This window comes from Danio rerio, chromosome 10 (genome assembly GCF_052040795.2).
Source record: "Danio rerio strain M-AB ecotype USA chromosome 10, GRCz13ab, whole genome shotgun sequence".
In the NCBI taxonomy this organism is placed as follows: domain Eukaryota; kingdom Metazoa; phylum Chordata; class Actinopteri; order Cypriniformes; family Danionidae; genus Danio; species Danio rerio.
This window is the reverse complement of record NC_141030.1, coordinates 43,667,350-43,690,584: the sequence shown is the minus strand read 5'-3', so window position 1 is coordinate 43,690,584 and position 23,235 is coordinate 43,667,350. Positions and strand designations below refer to the sequence as shown.

Here is a 23,235-nt window from a genome sequence, read left to right as displayed (position 1 = left end):
TCTTGCACGTGACCACAGAACAAAATTATAGACATCCAAAGACTTGTAGACCTTTGACTTCTCTCTTGTTAAAACACTTGGAGCTTCAATGAGATTGTATGTTTGGGGCTAAATGCTTGGTCATTTCGTCTAATCCAATATTTATTGGGAGGGTGCTATCGCAAATGGGCCTGTCAGATGAACGCTGCTCCCTTTAATGTTAATTTTGCAGAATAACTGTGCTGGGTGACAAGCTGTTATAATACACTTAAAGCATTATGTAAATAATATATATATATATATATATATATATATATATATATATATATATATATATATATATATATATATATATACAGTATATATATATATATATATATATATATATATATATATATATATATATATATATATATATATATATATATATATATATATATATATACAACAGTTCTGTCTGGTTCTCGTATCTGACTGGTTGATAGCTGTGATATATTTAAGGAATATCAGCACCCGTACAGCCTCTTTACCCTTTGTGTATTACTCCGCCCATACAGCCAGCAAAAAGCAGACACTACAGATCTAAAGTTTAAAAGATGCTTGCTCAGCTGTTTAACTGTCAGCCTAATTTGAATCCAACACGGAAGAAAGTAGTTCCTCATACAAAGGGTTTTTGAGACTCTCCATGATTGATTTTGTTTCTATATACACAATTATGCCATCAAACTGTTGTATAAACGCAATATCACACTCGTAGCAGTGCGATATGGCTGTATATCGGCACTGGTGGGGGCACTAAGACAACGCACGCCTCCCACCAGTGCCGATACACAGCCATATCACGCTGCTACGAGTGTGATATTGCTCATATATATATATAAATATATATATATATATATATATATATATATATATATATATATATATATATATATATATATATATATATATATAGGGTTGGGCATCTAAGCTATAATGCCGATCCGATACGCATCTCGATACAAAGAATACGATCCGATATATTAGTGATACATTTGTGACATATTGCGATGCAACACGATACGATTCACACCCATATCACGATACGATGCGATATTTCAGCACTAACTAATTAGATCAAGTTTATGAGATGATGTGAAAGAGGATGCTGTGCCATTGAATGAGTTTGATTATTTATAAACCAAGCAAAACCAAGACTTTTTTTTACAAACTGGCTCTTCTCTCAGAGCCAGAGTGTCAGTTTACAGTAGAGGGCCATTTTAGAACATATAGCACATATTATTTAAGTATTTTCAAGATAAACAGAATGTATAAGTGCAATATATATTAAAAAAATATATATATATTTGCACTCTTTCAACATAAAGTTTTAGCATTGCACAACAAGAATTGTGATTTAACTTTTCAACTATGAAAACAAGTTTTACAAAGATATATTTTGCCACTGATTATTCGAAACTTAAGGTTGTGAACTAGCAGTGTTATGCTGCTTTGAAACGTCACTGTCACTGTAAACAACAGGCTAATAAAAATATAACAAACCAGCAATCTTCTTGCTGTGAGGTGGTCAAACTACCCACTGTGCCACCGTGACACCCAATTATTTTTATCATTATTATTATTAATATTATTATTATTATAATTAAATAAAAATTAACAGGAGGAGGTGTTTAAAACCTTCGTTCTCCGTGACACTAGGCTGAATATCTTTGCAGATGAACAATGCAATAGCATTCGTTATTGGCGTAGAGCGAGCAGAACTGTTGCGCATGGAAAAAAAACTTGCAATGCTTTTCTCACCACTTTTGGAGCTGGTTGAAGCAGTGCGAAAGCCGGGGATGCAGAAACACTGGAAGATGCTTTCACAACAACACCGTGGCGCCGCTTCAAGTGAGATATCAGATTAGTCATACTGCCCGCGTATTTTACAGATGCGCGGCACATTTTGCAAATTGCATCTGTCCTGTCATGTCGTCCATCCTTAAATCCATAATGTTGCTTGCCATACTTTAGATTTAAAACTCAGTGGGGAATAAAATGTTTGTTTTGCTTCTCGCACTTTCTGAGGGCGCTCCACTAGCTTCATCCGCACACCTGATACACTGAGTTGTAGTGTGTGCACATCCGCAAATCCGTTGCTAAGGCTTACTTTATGTAGGTCGATTAAATTATGCGCCAAAAACAGGTTGACAACACTTGTTAATAAATAAAAAATACATTCTATATTAAAAATATAAGCTGTATCTCGGAAAAATCGATGCATCTCGCAAAAACCAATGCATCTCGATTTGCTTCCAAAATTTCATTCATCCTCTGCTGCTCAACCGATGCACTCGCATCGTGCACGCGCATGACCGCGTATCGATACATATCGGTTAATCTTCCCATCCCTAATATATATATATATGTAGGATGTCATTCCCTCGCTGTAAATGCTAGCGCTCCCGGGTTTTTTTTTTTGCCACTTCCCTGCGCGTGCATTCTGAATGTTTACAAACATAGTAATTCATCTATACATCCTTATCATCTGTGATCATTCTGTTCAAAGAACTACGAGAAAATGTTCCCTTTAAATGAGACATTAGTTAAAACTTTCATAACCCCTTCATCTCACTTCATGCATATTTAATACCTTCAAAGTGACCCGCTGTTGATACGATCCGATTTGACAGGACTTCATCTAAAAAGAAAAAAGAGGCCACCTCAGCTTTAATGACCACAGAACGTCTTTCCCACACACTGTTTTATTCAACACTTATTTTGTAATCATGATTATTTGATCAGTGTAATTGCTCTGATGCACAGCTCGAGTTACGTTTCAATGTTCTGCAGGCTCATCCGTCGACGGGAGGCACTTCCTGCATCAATTAAGCCATGTAAACATTTATGCCAGACATTCAGGGGCGGGCTGCGGGGAAGAGAAGCTTACTTAAAACAGTGAGCTTAACATATGGCAGCCTTAAAATAAACAGAACAACAGAAGAAAGGTAAAAACAAAGAGTTCAATCATACTCCCACCAGAATGTGGGGCTTATGAGCACTGATGTATAGAAAAACAACAACAACAACAGCACATTGTTGGAGGTATAAAAGAAGCTTTTAACAACACGGCGTTTGAATCCACGGGACATACGTGTACATACGAAAACGCGCTTTATTAACCACAAAGTGTTGAAATGGTCAGCTCACATTTAGAAAGTAAAGGATCGGGGATTTACATTCTGGTCTCTGGCATGTAAACACTGCGCTGTCCGCATCTGAACTCTCCACACATGCAGTTTGGCCGTGTGTGTGTGTTTTTTTTTTTTTACACATTCGCATTGCATCGAAGAAAAACACAAAGCATGAATATCGTAAAGACGAGAGACCACACAGGAGGAGAGAAGGAGAGAGAGAGATGTAATTAAAAAACAGTTTAGTAGTGCACACGAGTGAAATCTATATTACAGAGTCTATAGAAAAAGCACACAATGATAATCTTCAAGCGACGACCTCCGGAGGACAATTCATCCTCGGTTAGATCTCTTTATCAGCAGTGAAACACTGCGGTTGGCATTGAACAGACACCCTTGTGCTTTGGGCCACAGTTGAAGGACTGCGAATCGGCCCAAGTTTGGCTCCTCATTAAAAAAAATGAATACGACCCTCAAGTTTGTTTCCCCGCCTCTGAATGCCCAGATCCCAGGCTGCACGGAACAGATTAGATCGACGACAGATGATTGCGTGGACGGACTCCTGATTGTCATGTTATGAAATAACATCCATTGTTTAGTTTATTTTTTCTTCGTTTTTCCCGAAGTCTTCCCAAAAATAGTTTAAGTTTTCAAAATATACAGAAAAATGACGTTGAGATTGTTTTAATCCAAGCTAGTGATGCTTGAGCGTGTTGAGGAATGATGCGGGAGCGACTCACCTTCAGTGTTTGTTTATAAGCACACCTTGTTAAACGTGCGTCTGCATCCGTTTCTGCAGTGGTCGGGTCAGGTCTGAGTTTTGAGACGAGGACTGCGAGTAGTGGGATGAAGACGACACTGAGGCTTTGCTGGCTTTGTCGAACTGCACGTATCCGTCCTGCTTGCTGTAGCTGCTGACGCTGCTGTCGCACTGCGTGTCCTGGAAGGAGCTGGAGTCGCTCAGGGATCCTCGCTGGAACTCGCGTTCGCAGAGCTCGATGGAGCTGCTGCCCATGCCCAGCACGAATCGCTGGCTGTAGTCGTAAAGGCGGTTGGGTCCGGCGCCCAGTGTGTTGTAGATGTTGGTGTAGGACATGCCGGTGGGGACACGATGCTTTCCGAGGGTCGCCGTGGCAGGGTTTCGCACCTCAGCGTTCTGATTGGCTGTGAGAGAAATGGTCGGGGTTGGCTGTTCTTTAAAGGTGTTCACGCTGTAATAGCCGTTGGTTGGATCCTACAAGACATAAGAGATTAGAATTAATACAATTAATTAGGGGTGTAGCGGATCACGGCTGATCCGTGATTCGTACAGACCACAAAGTGAAGTTTCATAAACTAATTTCGAGAGGAGCACGTGATATGATTGAGCACAGCTGGCCGCTCATTCATAATCAGTAATAATCCAATCCGAGTGATCCTAGCCTACTATAAATGGATCACTTTCTAACCTTTTTCCCTATCTTCATTTCGGAAGAATCCCCCCTTCCACACCACCTCCTCCTTTTTCTCCCCTTTCTAAAAGGGAGAACTATCGAGACCTTCCTGATCTCGTATCCTCTTATATGCTTATTCACTGGGCGGGAGCCCTGGGCTCAAATATCTCCGAGCTTAGGGGTCTCTCCCGGGACAGCATGACAAACCTGCTATAATGCTAAGCATATCTAAGTGTGAACTCTTAAAGTGAAGTTTCATAAACTAATTTCGAGAGGAGCACGTGATATGATTGAGCACAGCTGGCCACTCATTCATAATCAGTAATAATCCAATCCGAGTAATCCTAGCCTACTATAAATGGATCACTTTCTAACCTTTTTACCTATCTTCATTTCGGAAGAATCCCCCCTTCCACACCATCTCCTCCTTTTTCTCCCCTTTCTAAAAGGGAGAACTATCGAGACCTTCCTGATCTCGGATCCTTTTATATGCTTATTCACTGGGCGGGAGCCCTGGGCTCAAATATTTCCGAGCTCAGGGTTCTCTCCCGGGACAGCATGCCAAACTTGCTATAATGCTAAGCATATCTAAGTGTGAACTCTTGAACCACTGTTCGGAACACATGTAACCAGCGGATTATAACATTTTTTTTACTGGTAAATTAAACCTAAATTTTTAACAATGGCAGAGAGATCGCCTCTCATGTCATTCAAATCACATGAATGAAAGCATTTAGGCTTTCCTGTAAAATATAATGATGACGGAAGAAGTTGTGGTGGGTTATTCAGACTGTGGTGGGTTTCTTAGATTATTAAAGTTGTTTTCTGTCACTACTTGTTTAGCCTGCATTAATGCATTCAGTGTAAGCTGCACGGTTATTAATTAAAAGATTGATTTATTTTGTACATTAGCATAACAGATATCCATACAGCAGTGGAGATTAACCTGTGTCCTGTCACATTTACGTGCAAAAAGAGCGCAAAGCTAAATTCGCTGTTTCTATGTATGTGCGTATTGTGTCCGTGCTGGTTGTGTGTGTCTGTGTGTGTGCGCGTGACCTTTGTAACAACATTGTGTGAGACTCATCATTGTAACTTAACACAGCAAATGCATCAAATACTCATTGGTAAAGTTCTTACTGTAGTATTTCTCGCAAACGCTACATGAGATCTGCTTCCTTCATGTCTGTTTGTTGTCTGACGCAGCCGAGGGAGGAGATTAAGGCACGCAGAACTAGGCGGGGAGGACTAGCCTTACGCCTGTTTCACACCGCAAGCGTCAGCGGCACGTGAGCAGAGCGTGAGCAGCGCGTGTGTTTTCAGCGTCCATGTTAACAGATTAGAGCTTTCATACCGCACGCAGCAGCAGCGCGTCAGAGCGAGCCGTGAGCGTCGCCGAAGCAGCAATACAGCGATAGTTTCGGCGCTGGGTCTATTTTTGACGCGCTGCTCACGCTCAATTAAAGTGACAGTGCATTGATAATGACCAAAACACATTGAATGACTGTAAAAAGTAGCAATTTTACCCAATAAATGCGTTAATAATGTCAAACGGTTGATATATAGTCATTCAAATGAACTTAAAACGATTAAAAACGGCAACAAACATTTATTTAGGCCCGAACTACAAAACCAAATGTAAAACAATTTTACTATCAGTTTTGCACACTAGTGTTGTAGGAGAGGGGAAATAGAATATTTACGGGATTTGTAGTCCATAGCGAAGTGTATTGTGGGTAGTGTAGTTCGACACGCATGCTGGATTATGTGAGCTCGCTGTGTTCTGTGCAGCTGAGCAGAGGAAGAAAGTTAATCGGCTTTGTTTTATGTTCACTCGAGTTATTCCTACCAGGAGCTGTTTGCACTGTGAATCTGACAACACGAAAATAAGTAAAAGAATGCCATGCATTGGTTACTTTTGTCCGTCTCATCCTCTGCACGAGCATGAATTAACGAGCTGTTATTCTGCCGCTGGACATCACTGAAGCGGAGAAAGTAACACTAGTTTGATCATGTATAAATATCATTATAACTATATTGTATAAATATGATTATAACAAGATCTACAGCAACCTGATAATCAAAAAACACATGACATGATATCACAGGCGATTGTCTTCTGACTGTAGACGCTTCTCATATAAGTTAGCTTGAGAAGCATACATCACTATTTGATCTATAAAATTAGTAAAATAAACATTTGCAGGTTAAAGAAACAGCATAGGAGGGGCCTTGGTGCAGATGAAAAGTTTAAAAAGTGTATTTGTATATAGAGAGACATGGGTGACTAGATAGAATAGACAGAGATAGGTTGATCTCTGCAGCAGCTGCCGAAGAGCTGCGCGCTGCAGACGCAGCTGGTGTGAAAGGCAAACGCCCTATTCACACGGGGCGTCAGCGTCAACGCTTCCCATTCACTTTGAATGGGTGACGTCAGGCGTTGCCGAACTGCATTGTGGATCCGTCGGCGCCGCTTCAGAAGTGTTCCTCGCTGCAGAAGTTGGGACCAGCTCAACTTTTCAAGAGCCGACGGAAGCGTCAGCCAATCAGATCGCTGTATGCAAATACACCAGCTCAGACAGTGGCCTATTGCTGACTGAATTTCATTGGCTGACGCTTCTATGACGATTGTTTCAGCTCCAACTTCAGACACGCCCTCTGTCAAGCGTTGACGCTGAAGCCCCGTGTGAATAGGGCGAAACGCCTGCGTGCTGCTACTGCTCGACATACGCGCTGCTCACGCTCTGCTCACATGCCGCTGACGCTTGCGGTGTGAAACAGGCGTTAAAGGTGCAGTACAGCAAAACGCCACCCAGTGCAAGAATGTATAAAACAGAATCTTATAAAAGGTATAATAAAAAAATCTGATGGGTGTTTTAAGCTGAAACTTTTTCTGGAGACACAAATGATTCATAATAAATATGAAAAAAAAGGGGTAACCTAGGTGCCCTTTAAAAAAAAACATGTCCTATAAATACCACAGCACATTTAGTGTAAGCTAAATTTTTCCTGATATGTAAATAAAACTGCTATTTTTCTGCTGAAATATTGCACTAAATAAACCATTTAATGGATCGTCTCCTCAAAGAAGTCAATAACACACTAATCACATCAAATGATTCTCTCTTTTTGTTGTTCTCTCTGTCGGTGGACGTTTTGTTGGATGTTTTCCTGAAGCTTGTCAGCTAATTAATCTGTTTATCAGAATCTGTTAGCACGATTATTCAGTTAAGCGAACAATTATTTACTAATCACAGGACTTGCGCGGTATACACTTTCAAGCTCGAATTAAAAGCCAAACGAGAGAAAGGATACTGATTTTCCTCTCATGTATTTGCGAGCTGTGAAAAGCCAAGGTCAAGTTCAGCTCACACTAATTATAGGCAGTGTGACATGGAAATTAGGGAACAGACTGATAACTGTCCCACGCTAAGAAGATTACATGGTTTAGTGGTGTGAAACAGTCATCTGCAGCATAAACAGTCAAATCCTGTTATCAGCTAATTAAATGGGCCTTGACGATTCATGTCGGCATTAAATATGCGAAATAATCTCCATAAAATTCACTCTTATTTTATTTTTGCCCAATTTTTATAAAGATAACATATATCTCTCCCTCTCTTTTATTAATCCTGGTGGCCTTGCGGGAAAGCTGAGGTGAAATAACTGGGGGATTCCTGGAAAAATAAGCAGTACAGTGTGCACTTTCACTGCTGTCAGAGTCAAGGCCGCAATGGGTGGAATGGAAAAGATTTGAAGATTGACAGGCCATGACGCTTTTACCTTCGAGAGATTAAGGCAGGGGTGGTTGTGGAAAGAAAACAAGATGACAAACTCGGTTTGATGGAAATTTGAGAGGTGCTGGTGCAGAACTCACTGCTTCAAAATCTATCATATTCTCAATTTTAGAAAGAATTCGTTAAGAGCACCAAAAATAGAATGAAAACACTGTTTTCATGTGTGTATCTTTATATGCTAATGAGCTTTCCAGATAAGGGCGGGATCTTTTACAGCTTGTGCCTCAATTATGCCTGATTCACACGGGGCTTCAGCGTCAGTGCTTGACAGAAGGCGTGTCTGAAGTTGGCGCTAACACAATCGTCATAGCAGCTTCAGCCAATGAAATTAGTCAGTAATTGGCTACTGTCTGAGCTGGTGTATTTGCATACATCGATCTGATTTGCTGACGCTTTCGTTGGCGCTTGAAAAGTTGAGAAAGTCCCAACATTTGCAGCAAGCAATGCAACTGAAGCGGCGTCGAAGTGAATGGGAAGCGTTGACGCTGACGCCCGGGTGAATGGGCCATAACTCCAGCAACAAAATAGTCATTTTAAACTCTGGATATTTTAACGTATATATAAACGTTTTTTACGTTTTTCAGTTTAGTGACTAATTCGTATGAAATCGTATGAGTTCAGTCGTATTGATATTTACTGTTTTAAAAAGGAGGTTTGGCACCCAACCCCACCCCTAAACCCAACCGTCATCGGGAGTTAAGCAAATCATATTAAATTGTATGAGATTGTACGAATTCATATGAATTAGCAACTTAATCAAAAAGTTACGAATTGCCGTGAGATATGCGTTTTATGAGATATTTTTGTTTTAAAATGCATAAGTTTTGCAACAGTTACGTCTTCCATCCATCTTTCCTATGTTTTTTAGTACTATTTATGAAGTCATTAGGAAGCATGCTGGTTTGTGTTTTTTAATACTGTTTGTAAGTGATTTGTTCCCCTGGTGGAATTAATAAAGTTGTTAATACTAAAAAAACTAAAAATTAGTTTATAAAATAAAATTCACGTGTATAAAAGCAGTTTTAATTTCTTTTATTCTGAAAAAAAATGTGGTTATTGATTAATGATTACATTCATTCATTCATTTTCTATCGCTTTACCAGGGCTGGGTCGTGGGGGCAGCAGTCTTACGGGGGTCACACACCAGACACGTCAATTAGCGCCGCAACACAACGCGCACATGAAAGTTTAAAGTATCACACACTAGACGCGCACATTCGCATGTTATTTAAAATGAAACTAATCAGATGCCGCTCTGTGGTGCGGCAGAAATATGAACAGCGTCCTGAGTCGTGGCTTGGCGCCGCTGACTTGTCGCGCCGGTGTGTGTACCCTGATAGAAAACCTATGTTCAGAATTGTAAAATGCATGGCGCTGCGTGCCACTACGTGTTGCATTGCCAAGCGGCGTTTTTGGTGTGCGACCTGCTTTAGGGGAGAACCTACAGGCTTCCCTCTCCCCAGACACTTCCTCCAGCTCCTCCGGGGGGATCCTGAGGTGTTCCCAGGCCAGCCGAGAGACATAGTCCCTCCAGCGTGTCCTGGGTCTTCCCCGAGGCCTCCTCCCGGTGAGACATGCCTGGAACACCACTCTAGGTAGGCGTCTAGGAGGCATCCGAAACAGATACCTGAGCCACCACAGCTGACTTCTCTCGATGTGGAGGAGCAGCGGCTCTACTCCGAGCTTCTCCCGGATGTCAGAGCTCCTCACCCTATCTATAAGGGTGTGCCCTGCCACCCTGCGAAGGAAACTCGTTTCTGCTGCTTGTATCCACTGATTATTTTGCAGATGGTAAGAGAAGTCCAAGTCGAGTCTGAAATTTCAAAATGACTTTCATTTAAAAAGTGAACTTAAATCTGCAGGCGAGGCAGTGGCGCAGTAGGTAGTGCTGTCGCCTCACAGCAAGAAGGTCGCTGGGTCGAACCTTGGCTCAGTTGGCGTTTCTGTGTGGAACGCCCTTCGCCTGGGCTTCCTCCAGGTGCTCCGGTTTCCCCCACAGTCCAAAGACATGCGGTACAGGGGAATTGGGTGGGCTAAATTGTCCGTAGTGTATGAGTGTGTGTGTGTGAATGTGTGTGTGGATGATTCCCAGAGATGGGTTGCAGCTGGAAGGGCATCCGCTGCGTAAAAACTTGCTGGATAAGTTGGCGGTTCATTCCGCTGTAGCGACCCCGGATTAATAAAGGGACTAAGCCGACAAGAAAATGAATGAACTTAAATCTGCAATGAACTCTGTTTAAATGGTTTAGCAAAGTTGCAAATCAAACTGGAGTATAACAGCAGTTTTCTCCAATGTTTCTTGTTTATTTGAATGCTTTCTTGCCCTTTCTTTGTAATTATTTGTTGCAATACAATTCATATGAAGGTTACATTATTCAAAATTTCCTTTTCATCATAAATCATGCAAATCAAAAGCAAAGTATACGTTTTATCTTTAAATAATGTATCCTTATAAATGCTGCTCAATAACAAGTCTCAAGATTCGATCTCTAGTTAGTAACTTTTGCCTTGGCGCATATATAACTAATAATGGATTTGTCTGTTTAAAATGTGCATATTCCAAAGATCAAGCCCTTGAAAAGTTGAGCTTTTGAAATAATCTGAAAGGCTGAAAAATTGTAGACAAAAGATCCAGACGGAAGTCTAGCCAAACGGCTTTCATTAAACGAATTAGCATGCGCATTCAAGCAAAAGCCTCAGTGCTTCTCAATTACCAGAGGACATAATGAAGACTTGGGCATTGGAGATCTGACGTGCAGTCCGTCAGTGCGACAACACGTCCATTTATGAACATATTTTTTTTTTATAATGGACTCTGTATGGAAAAAGAACATGGTGGAAAAAAAGAGCAAGGAACGCAGAGAGCGAGAGTTCCCACAACTCTGCTTTATTAGATTCAGCGAGATTACGCGGCTGTTCTATTAAATCTGTTTTTTATGAGTGTGATGGAGAAATGACTCTCTGGGGTTGTTTAATGGTGACAGATGCGAGTCCTGCAGAGTTCTCCCCCCGTCTTTCCATCCCTCTGTTCATCACCTTAATGTGTTGTAGCTCCCTCTCCTCCTCCTGCAGGACCTCCAACTGTTTCAACACCGATTCTTGCTGAAAGTCGGCTCGCTCCATCTGAAAGCAGAGAGAAAGTGAGATGATGATGTGCTGACTGCTATCGATTTCAGCCTGTAAACACGAACCGGAGAATTCCAGCATCTGCAGCTGCAAAAAATAAAAAATAAAAATGATATTCCCTTCAAGCTCAGGTCTGATCTGAACCTGGTCAAAGTTCAAGGATGCTGCAGTGCTGTAATGTGATTTGAGAGCTGCGGGCGAAAAATACCTTTATGCTAATGACTCAACAAATTCCAGCAGGAGTGAGTGCTGGGCAGTAATGAGGTCTTTTTTAAAATCCGAATTCCAAATTCAAATTTTATTTGTCAAATACAGAGTAATACACAGGTATGATATGCATTGAAATGCTTAAACAATCACTCGTGATTAAATAATAATAACAATAACAAAATTAATAGCTATACGAATTAACATTTTGGAGAATAGAAATGCAATGTAAATAATAAGCAATTATAAAATCAATGACGTAGAATCGCTCTTGACATTGGTGGGGACATACATTCCTAGAGCGCATGCATTGAACAGCACAAATTCTGTTTCGCACTTTTAAAAACATGATTAAAGTACATAATAATATAAAATAAACACTTAATAATACAAATAACAGTCACGTCCCATGCTGCAAAAGTTAATTTACATGATTTTACTGCAGTCGGGCTTTGAGGAGGTATGAATTTAATTCAATTCAATATAGATAAATTTAGAGAGGTGTGTGAACTGTTTTATCCCGATTATTGTTTTTTTTTTAAATCATGGAGGCCAAAATCAAAACTGAATTTGGATTAATTGCACTGCCATGGTTAATAGAATTATGGTGAACTAGTAGCGAACTTGACTTGGTGCATGTGTAGGTTAAGAGTTGACGGAGCATTACTTTATTTTGAAGTCGATTAAATTATAGGTAGGGTCATTTCAGTAATTTGTGGATATTGGTAGGGACAAGTCCCCTCTGTTCATGCCAATTCTACGCCCTTGTGTAAAATATTTGAAGACTTTCGATAAACTTTGGTACTTTTGTTATATGGATAAAACTGAAAGTGTTGTCATCATTTACTCACGCTTCCCAGCAGGCACACATCGTCATAAGACGTTAATATCAGGTTAGATTAGGGATGGGCAAACTTGATCCTCGAGGGCCGGTTTTCCTGCAGAGTTTTGTTCCAACACTAGTCAAACACACCTGAACATGCTAATCAGTGTCTTTAAGATCACAAGAAATCTATTAGCAGGTGTGTTTGATTAGGGTTGGAGCTAAACTTTGCAGGACACCGGCCCTCCAGCACCAAGTTTGCCCACCCCTGGGTTAGATTTAGGTTGTGATGTCAGGTTACCAAAATTCTATGTTTAGCCAGCATCTATGGACAACGTTATTTAGACGTCCAATAACAACGTCATTGAAATTAGGTTGATTTGTGGTTGATTTTAGGTTGTGTTGGAAAGTGATCATAATCCAACGCCGATCCAACATCTTCAACCAACGTCATATTGACGTAAAATACTGACATTTATTCGTCAGGTATAGCAACCAAAATTCGACGTCTGATAGACGTCAGAGTGTTAACGTCCACACAACGTTTATAAGACATTAATATTAGGTTAGATTTAGGTTGTAATGTCAGGTGACCAAAAGTCAATGTCTAGCCAGCATCTTAAACCAACGTCATACTCACGTCAAATACTGACATTTATTCGTCAGGTATAGCAACCAAAATCCAACATCTGATAGACGTCAGAGTGGTAACGTCCACACAACGTTTTAAGACATTAATATTAGGTTAGATTTAGGTTGTGATGTCAGGTGACCAAAATGTAATGTCTAGGCAGCGTCTAAGGGCAACGTTATTTTGACGTCCAATAATGACGTCAAATGACATTGATATTTGGTTGATTTTAGGTTGTGTTGGAAAGTGACCAAAATCCAACGTCAAGCCAACATCTTAAACCAATGTCATATTCACGTCAAATATTGACATTTATTCGTCAGGTATAGCAACCAAAATCCAACATCTGATAGACGTCATAGTGGTAACATCCACACAATGTTATAAGAGATTATTATTAGGTTAGATTTAGGTTGTGACATCAGGTGACCAAAAGTCAATGTCTAGCCAGCATCTTAAACCAACGTCATATTCACGTCAAATACTGACATTTATTCGTCAGGTATAGCAACCAAAATCCAACGTCTGATAGACGTCAGAGTGGTAACGTCCACACAATGTTATAAGACATTAATATAAGGTTAGATTTAGGTTGTGATGTCAGGTGACCAAAATTTAATGTTTAGCCAGCATCTATGGACAACGTTATTTAGACGTCCAATAACAATGTAACTGAAATTAAGTTGATATTTGGTTAATTTTAGGTTGTGTTGGAAAGTGATCATAATCCAAAGCCGATCCATTATCTTAAACCAACGTCATATTGATGTAAAATACTGACATTTATTTATCAGGTATGGCAACCAAAATCCAACGTCTGATAGACGTCAGAGTGTTAACATCCACACAACATTTATAAGAAATTAATATTAGGTTAGATTTAGGTTTTGATGTCAGGTGACCAAAAGTCAATGTCTAGCCAGCATTTTAAACCAACGTCATACTCACGTCAAATACTGACATTTATTCGTCAGGTATAGCAACCAAAATCCAACGTCTGATAGACGTCAGAGTGGTAACGTCCACACAACATTATAAGACATTAATATTAGGTTAGATTTAGGTTGTGATGTCAGGTGACCAAAATTTAATGTCTAGGCAGCGTCTAAGGGCAACGTTATTTTGACGTCCAATAATGACGTCAAATGACGTTGATATTTGGTTGATTTTAGGTTGTGTTGGAAAGTGACCAAAATCCAACGTCAAGCCAACATCTTAAACCAATGGCATATTCACGTCTAATATTGACATTTATTCGTCAGGTATAGCAACCAAATTCCAACATCTGATAGACGTCATAGTGGTAACATCCACACAATGTTATAAGAGATTATTATTAGGTTATATTTAGGTTGTGACATCAGGTGACCAAAAGTCAATGTCTAGCCAGCATCTTAAACCAACGTCATATTCACGTCAAATACTGACATTTATTCGTCAGGTATAGCAACCAAAATCCAACATCTGATAGACGTCATAGTGGTAACATCCACACAATGTTATAAGAGATTATTATTAGGTTAGATTTAGGTTGTGACATCAGGTGACCAAAAGTCAATGTCTAGCCAGCATCTAAGGACAACGTTAATTTGTCGTCCAATACCGATATCATTGAAATGACGTTGATATTTGGTTGATTTTAGGTTGTGTTGGAAAGTGACCAAAATCCAACAGAGCTAACATCTTAAACCATCGTCATATTGATGACAAAATACTGACATTTATTCATCAGGTATATGGCAACCAAAATCTAATGTCTGATAGACATCATAGTGGTAACGTCCCCACAACACTGAGCTGTAACATCATTAGACATTGATATTTGGTTGATTTTAGGTTGGACACTGGACATTGACGTAGGCCTGACAATGGGTTCTGACATCAACCCAATTTTCATTTCCAAACAAAGTGCAACGTCCCTGACATCATGTTGACGACTTTTGCCTGCTGGGTCTAATTGTTCCAAACCTGTTAAGAGTTTATTTCTTCTGTTAAAAACAAAACAAAAAAAAAAACTATAAATGTATTGAACTTTTTTATATAATTTAGATTTTTGATAGAAAGTCTAGGTTCATAATTCAGAAATGTTGCTTTTTTTATACACCTATTTATACTCAAGTAATAGTGAAAAGAAGCACTTAACAGTGCATTGGCAGGATTTTTTTTTCAAGTACTTGATTTGTGTACTTTGCCCTCCATAAACAGTATATACCTGATCCTATAACTTAAAGGCGTAGTCAATTTGCAAGTACAAATTCAAAGTCAAAATTATTGGCATTTGGAGTGAGCTTAATTCACTGACACTCATTAATCTTGTTCATGATATGATGTATTATGTGTTGCATTTTATACAAATGCTTTTCTCTCCAGGAGGAGAAAGTGTGTCTTATGTGTTCTAAGACATAATAATACATCAGCAATAGCCTATATTACGTATTGTTATTAAAGGAACACTCCACTTTAAAAAAAAAAAAAAAACAGGCTCATTTTACATCTCCCCTAGAGTTAAACAGTTGAGTTTTACTCATTTTGAATCCATTCAGCCGATCTTCAAGTTTGCCGGGAACAGTTTTAGCTTAGCTTAGCATAGATCAATGAATCGGATTAGACCATTAGCATCTCACTCAAAATGACTACATAGTTTCGATAAATCTTCTGTATTTAAAGCTTGACTCTTCTGTAGTTACATTGTAACTAAAACCAACAGAAATCGAAAAGTTGTTATTTTCTGGACTGATGTAGCGAGATAACAACAGAATACAAAAAAGTAGCCAATTTTCCTGCGCCGTGTGTGGTATGGCAGTACATTTTCTTGATTATTGTGCTGAAATGAGAGTATAGTTCTTGCCAGCTTAGAACATAACAAAATCAGCTTAGAAAATAACATTTTATTTCTGCCAGTCTTAGTACACAATGTAACTACAGAAGATTCAATCTTAAAATGAGAATTTTTGAGCGAGATGCTAATGGTCTAATCTGAATCAATGATTTATGCTAAGCTAAGCTAAAAGTGCTCCCATCAGACAGAGATTGGATGAATGGATTAAAAAATGGTAAAACTCAACAGGTTTACTCCAGGATAGTTTTAAAACAGGCCTATTTTCAAAATAAAGTGGAGCGTTCCCTAAAAAAACCCTCAAATAAATAAAAAAAATCATCTACTGTTTGAGCTACAGAATCAGTGGATAAAAAGCATTTGACCTTTCAGACTGGAAACACACGCATAAGCACGCAGACTCATCCAGCTCGACTTTGATGCTCCATAGGAGCCAATTTACACCTGCATTAGAGCTCTTAACAACCAGACGGATGCTAGCCAGATGTAAAGGAAGTCAGAGAGAAGTGGAGAGGGGGATTAGCAGAGCAAACTCACCATCATTTGCTTCACGTTGCTGTGCTCTTCCGGCTCTCTGGCTGCGTTATGATCCTTATGTACAATCTCCACTCGGATGTCATTTTTAGCGGACACGACTCCTTTGAGATCTGGTGGAAATCGTTCTGATTAGACATGAACCACTACAGCTTCCCTTGAGCTTTGACATGATTCTGATTCTGGTGAACATGAACACGCACTGGTGAACAACATGCAAGGTTTTTTTCCCGAACCGGGCAGCTAACCCATATGGAAATCTGATAAATGGCAATGCATTCAAATTACATATGTGACATACAAGTTTTTGGAATTCTCACATGTAGAATAATATATAAAATATATGCAACATATATTTCTAAATATTTAAAATTTATCAAATGTGTTCATTTCTTGCCATACAGTTTGTAAGGATCCAAAATATCAGACCATAAGAACTGTTATGGAATTTCATGAGACAAGATGCAATGTTCCAATGGATTTTTTAATCTGAGAATTGATGAAGAAACCAACTGTTCCACTGTTCTATTCAAATCACTGTTGACAATGCAATCACAGGCTGGAGAAACAGAGCTACTCAACAGCAAGGGGTAATGCGAAGAAGTCACCCTTCTCCTTCCACTTAAACCCCCCTTCTTGACCCTTATGTTACCTTCTGATTAGAGCACATTTCACATAAAATGTTCAAGGTTTTAATATGGTGTATCTTGCATCACTATATTCATGTTTGGTATCATTTTAAATGTCTCTGTGTGATTGGTAAAGTGGTCTTAATTTTACAGTAACATTTTACTGGTATATGTTGATTTGGTTTTTGACTTCTATAAGATCTTGATAAGATGCTCTCCCTCCTAAGAGATGGTTAATTCCTCAAATTGACCAGGTCAGGGTTTCTGTGACACTTCTATTGTCTTGAATTTATGGCTGTTTGTTTTGACTTGAGTATATAAGGTAAGATGTGCTTTAGGACGGGGGGAGATCTTGTAAAAAGACACCCCATTGCAGCATCTCTGAGACTTATGCTGCAATGTATTTCTGTGGTCAGGTATGCATCTCTTAACTCTTTGATTTATCTTTGATTAATGGATGTTGTATTGTTACAGTCTCATCTCTGAATTGGCTTCCTGATGATTTATTATGTAATTGGCAGAATACAATTTTACCTGACAAATAAAATTTTAAGTTTTGATTAATTCTGGAGTTTTGCGAATTCATTGTATCCAGTAGATTATGTGGAGTCTCGTTACCCTTATCGTACGGCATAATCGAAATTGATTTAATTGGCGCATTTGATTATTCGTAGCCATTGCGTGCCGATAACATGTAGACCTTTTAATCATTCGACCACTGGGAATAGCAAGTTGTATGGGCTTGGCTAAGGATCTGTTTTTTTAAGACTAGGTAAGCGTTAATGCGACCAGCTTATTCAAATATAGTTAATCCTGCATCCTCTGACTATTTTCAGAGTGCCGACATATTGTCCGTGAGAAGAAACGCAAACCCGGGGCGTGGAACTCTGAGCGACGTTGGTCCCTAATGAACGTACAATTAGAATATCGGACCTCAGAAAATATCAAAACTCTAAATTAAATCATAAATGATGAATGTGATCCGTTCTTACAATTAGAAATATTATCTAAATTTTAGGATCATTTAAATTGGAGTCAGATTGAATTCGGAGCTAATAAATTAATATAAATAAATTCTAATAAATTATACAATTCTTTTCATAAGCACTAGAAAAGGCTTACATGCATTAAACCTTCGACCATGCTGTTAGTTTCGTCATTGAGCTAATAGATGGACACCTACAAGTTGAAGTCAAAATGATTAGCCTTCTTTCTTTTTTGAAATATTTCTCAAGTGTTGTTTAATAGAGAGAATATTTTTTAACACATTTCTAATTAAATAACTAATTTAGTTTATCTTTGCCATGATGACAGTACATAATATTTGATTTGTCCTTTTGCAAATACTAGTATTCAGCTTAAAGTGCAATTTAAAAGCTTAACTCGGTTAATTAAGTTAACTAGGCAAGTTGGGTAATTAAACGGGTTATTGGACAAAAGTGTTTTGTTCTGTAGCCAATTAAAAAAAAGTATTTAAAGATGGCTAATAATATTGACTTTAATTTTATTTTAATTTAAAAACTGCTTTTAAATCCATCCAAACTACAACAAACAAGCCTTTCTCCAGAAGAAAATATATATATAATAGGAAATACTGTGAAAATGTCCTTGCTGTTTAACATAACATGGAAAATCTTTGAAAAAAAAAAAACAAAACAAAAAAAAACATTATGGCGGGCTAATAATAATTTTGATTTCAACCATATATTTATATCTAATGCAAAACATAATTGAACATATTTGAACCCACATGTAAATATTTGTACTTCCAATAGTTAAAATAAATATATACAGTGGTGTGAAAAAACTCTTACTAATTTTATTTATTTTTTTTGCTTGTTTGTTACACTTTAATGTTTCAGATCATGTAACAAATTTAAATATTAGTCACAGATAACACAAGTAAACACACCATGCATTTTAAAAGTGAATGCTTTTAATATCAAAAGGAAACAAAATCTAAAACCACACAGCCCTTTGTGGAAAAAGAGTGTTTCCCTTAGAGTGAAATCTCTTAAATAGGACCTGCCTGACAAAGTGAAGTAGACCAAAAGATTCCCAAAAGCCCGACATCATGCACATCAGACATCAAAAACAATTGAGAAAGATAATAACTGAGATCTATCAGTCAGGAAAAAAAGGTTCTAAAGCCATTTCTAAAGCATTGAGACTGAAGCAAACCACAGAGAAAGTCATTGGGCTCTGTTTTGACGGTGCATGTGCAGAGCGCAAAACGCAGGACGCAAAAGCTTTCAGGGCCTGTCAGAATGCATTTTTGTTAATTTAAGGACGGGAAAATCCGCTTTGCGCAGTGGTGCATGGTCTAAAAGGGTTGAGTTTATTTTCTTAATGAGTTATAGGTGTGTTTTGAGAATAAACCAATCAGAGTCTCATCTCCCATTACATTTAATAGCCAGCTGTGTCGCGCCATAAGCGCATTGCTATTAACATGACGTAAAGTAAGTTCACTTTCTCTTTTGCTCTCGTGGATAGTGTTACGACCCCCTCGTTTGAGTCGCAACATAAAAGAGTTCGGACAACAAAAGAATGTATATGCAACTTATTTATTATACATAAAACTAAATAGAACAACAAATCAACAAACAAACGTCTAGGGGAAAAATAGAGAAAATAACTACTTTAACTACACAAATAAATAATGCTAAACAAAACCATAAGGTTGCAGAAATGAAGGGATGATCTGAACACGAGGACGGCCCGTAGCCTCACCGTCCTCCAGAAGCTAGCACTCAAAACCCTTTTATATGGTTTGAGGCAATTGGTGACAACCAGGCACCCAATCAGGATCTGCCACATCCATAATGAAGTCCTGGGGTCGTCACACCTCCCACTCCAAAAGGAGGTTCCCTAAAGAACCGACAAAAACAACTAGTGGAACAAACAGAACATAAACCAACTAAATTGAAATTTACAATAACAGGAGTACTCATCTCCATAAATCTCACTCCAGTTTTCTCCCCGACTCCTGGGCCCTAGGAAATCAGAGTAAAGACTAGAGATAGAAAATGAGAAAGAGACAGAATCGAGAGAGAGAGAGAGAGAGAGAGAGAGAGAGAGAGAGAGAGAAAGACAAACAAAAGATATGCCCAACCTAATGGGACATTTTACACTCTTGAGAGAGCGTCAGCAATCAAGTTGTCTTTGCCACGAATATGTTTAATCAGCAGAGAGAATGGTTGCAATATAAGGCTCCATCTCATAATCCGCTGGTTCTTTCCACGCATTCAATCCAAGAAAGTTAAAGGATTATGGTCTGTATAGATGACAATAGGACCACAAACTGAACTCAAATAGACCTCAAAGTGTTGAACAGCCAACACAAGAGCTAAAGCCTCTTTTTCCACTGTGGAATAGACCTGCTGATGACAATTGAATTTTTTTGAAAAATAACTGACTGGATGCTCAACTCCTTTGTCATCTTCCTGAAGAAGAACTGCACCAGCACCAAAAGCACTAGCGTCCACCGCTAGAAGAAAAGGTTTCTCAAAGTTTGGTGCAGTCAACACCGGAGCATTAGCTAAAAGAGATTTAGCATTATCAAAAGCACATTGACACTGCACTGACCAATGGAAAGGTCTTTTTGGGCTCAATAAATCTGTCAGAGGGGCAACAACATCTGCAAAATTCTTACAAAAACCTCTATAGTAACCCACCATTCCGAGAAAACGCCTTAACTCACGACGAGTAGTGGGAGTGGGAAAACTAGAGATGGCTTCAACTTTAGCAGTAATAGGACGAACGCACCCTCTGCCAACCACCTTACCCAAATAAGTCACTGTAGCCTTACCAAACTCACACTTGGCAAGATTAACAGTCAAGTTAGCTTTAGCTAAACGTTCAAACAGTTCTCTAATTTGTGCTAGATGTTCTGACCAAGTAGAACTGTACAGCACAACATCATCCAGGTAGGCTTCACATCCCTGCATCCCTGATAACACTCGATTTACCAGACGTTGAAAAGTCGCTGGAGCATTTCGAACTCCAAAAGGCATAACTGTGTACTGTAGGAAACTGTCTGGTGTAATAAAAGCAGACAATTCCTTAGCACGAGATGTTAACGGCACTTGCCAATATCCTTTTAAAAGATCAAACTTACTCACAAACTGTGCAGATCCTACCCGATCTACACAATCATCGATTCTGGGTAAAGGAAAACAATCAGGTTTTGTAAGTGAATTGAGCTTCCTATAATCAGTACAAAACCGATAAGATTGATCTGATTTAGTCACTAGAATGCAGGGGGAGCTCCACGAACTAAAACTGGGTTCTGCTAATCGGTGAGCAAGCAAATATTCCACTTCTTTCTCAAGGAGTTTCCTTTTAACAGGATTCACCCGATATGGATGTTGTTTTACAGGTGAAGCCATCCCAACATCAATGTCATGTTGAATGACATGAGTTTGAGTAGGAACATCAGAAAAGATAGAAGGGAATGAATTTACCAACTCAATGATACTGGTCTTCTCTGGTTCGCACAAATGAGACAGATGATGAGAGAGATTAACAAGAAATTCCGAATTATTCAGGCGTCCTTCCACAACTCCTCGTGAAGGACCACTCTTTTCATCCAGATCAGTAGTCATGTCCACAGAAGCTCCTGAAACACTGGAGTCAAGATCGGAGGTCACGACATGTACTGAAAGAGATGAAACAGGGCTCAAGTATGGCTTCAGCAAGTTAACATGGCAAACCTGTACTTTTTTTCGTCGATCAGGTGTACTTAAAAGATAGTTGTTATTCGTGTAACACTTTACTATGGTGTATGGTCCACTAAACCTAGCCTGAAACGGACTACTCAAAACAGGAAGCAATGCTAAAACTTTATCGCCAACCTGAAAACTTCGAAGTTTAACTTTGCGATCAAACAACCTCTGCATCTTTTCCTGAGACTTACCTAGTTTTCGCAAAGCGATAGCTCGAGCTTCATAAAGTCGATAGCGAAAACCACTGACATAATCTAGAACATTCTCAGGTGGATCAGTGATGTTCCATTCATCGGCTAAAACAGCAATCGGGCCTCGGACTGTGTGTCCGAACACCAACTCATTGGGGCTAAAACCAGTGCTCTCCTGAACAACTTCACGAATAGCCAACAATATCCAAGGAAGTCCTTCCTCCCAGTCACAATCAAGTTCAACACAATAGGATCTCAAAAGTGACTTAAGAGTCTGGTGGAACCTTTCTAAACCTCCCTGACTCTGAGGATGATAAGCACTTGAGATATTGTGTTTAACTTTTAGTTGTTGTAGAACTTTTGAAAATTGTCGGGACATAAAATTTGAACCTTGATCAGACTGAATTGTTTTTGGAATACCAAAGATAGACATGAAATTTGTCAAAGCCTTTAAAATAGATTTTGTTGTGATCGATCTCAATGGATAAGCTGTAGGATAGCGTGTAGACTGGCACATTACAGTAAGCAAATAAGCATGTCCGGCCTTAGATCGGGGTAAAGGACCCACACAATCTATGATTAGATGTTCAAAAGGGGTAGTACAAACAGCAATGGGTTGCAAAGGAGCCAATGGAATACGTTGATTAGGCTTCCCGGTCATTTGACAGTTGTGACAAGACCGTATGTATTTAGTCACATCTTTCTTGAGTCTAGGCCAATAAAATTCCCTCAAAATCCTATCACATGTCTTTCTTACCCCCGTATGACCAGCAGGGCCTTGGTGTGACAGCCTTAAGACATCATGACGAAAAATTGAAGGAACCACAATTTGGATCCTAGGATCAAGAGAAGAGTCAGAAGACATAGGCTGTTGTCTGCAAAGCAACCCATCCCGAAGAATATAAGACGTGGAGACTTTGTTTTCTCCACCAGCACCGACTAAGGAAAACATCTCCTGAACAGCTTCATCCGCATGCTGGGCTTTTATCAGCTCAGCTCGAGTCACACTATGAAGTGGAGATAACAAACAAGTGTTAGCATTAGCATCACAAGGTGGACTTTCAGAAAGTGAAACGGGCTTTTCAATATGTGCATCAACAGATGTAATATTGTGCACAGGAGTCTCTTCATCTACAGTAGTGGTGTTCACAG

At 39.1% G+C, this 23,235-nt stretch overlaps 1 protein-coding gene and 1 long non-coding RNA gene across 12 annotated transcripts in view; one reads left to right on the top strand and one right to left on the bottom strand.

The window, feature by feature from the left end:
* Positions 1-2,707: 2,707 nt before the first annotated feature.
* The window catches only part of kirrel3a (kirre like nephrin family adhesion molecule 3a), a 532,216-nt gene continuing 511,688 nt past the window's right edge, over positions 2,708-23,235 (bottom strand). For all 11 annotated transcript variants that reach the window (XM_087271356.1, XM_087271360.1, XM_087271352.1 and 8 more), the window contains 3 exons: positions 16,543-16,652; positions 11,419-11,505; positions 2,708-4,386 (listed from right to left, as the gene is read on the bottom strand). In XM_087271356.1, coding sequence (XP_087127482.1) covers positions 3,922-4,386; positions 11,419-11,505; positions 16,543-16,652 — 662 coding nt within the window. In that variant the 3' untranslated portion in view covers positions 2,708-3,921. The remainder of the gene's footprint in view (positions 4,387-11,418; positions 11,506-16,542; positions 16,653-23,235) is intronic.
* On the top strand, positions 12,263-15,630 carry LOC141376450 (uncharacterized). Its single transcript, XR_015501676.2, has 3 exons — positions 12,263-13,773; positions 14,067-14,431; positions 14,611-15,630. It is a non-coding gene; the product is annotated as an uncharacterized LOC141376450 (long non-coding RNA).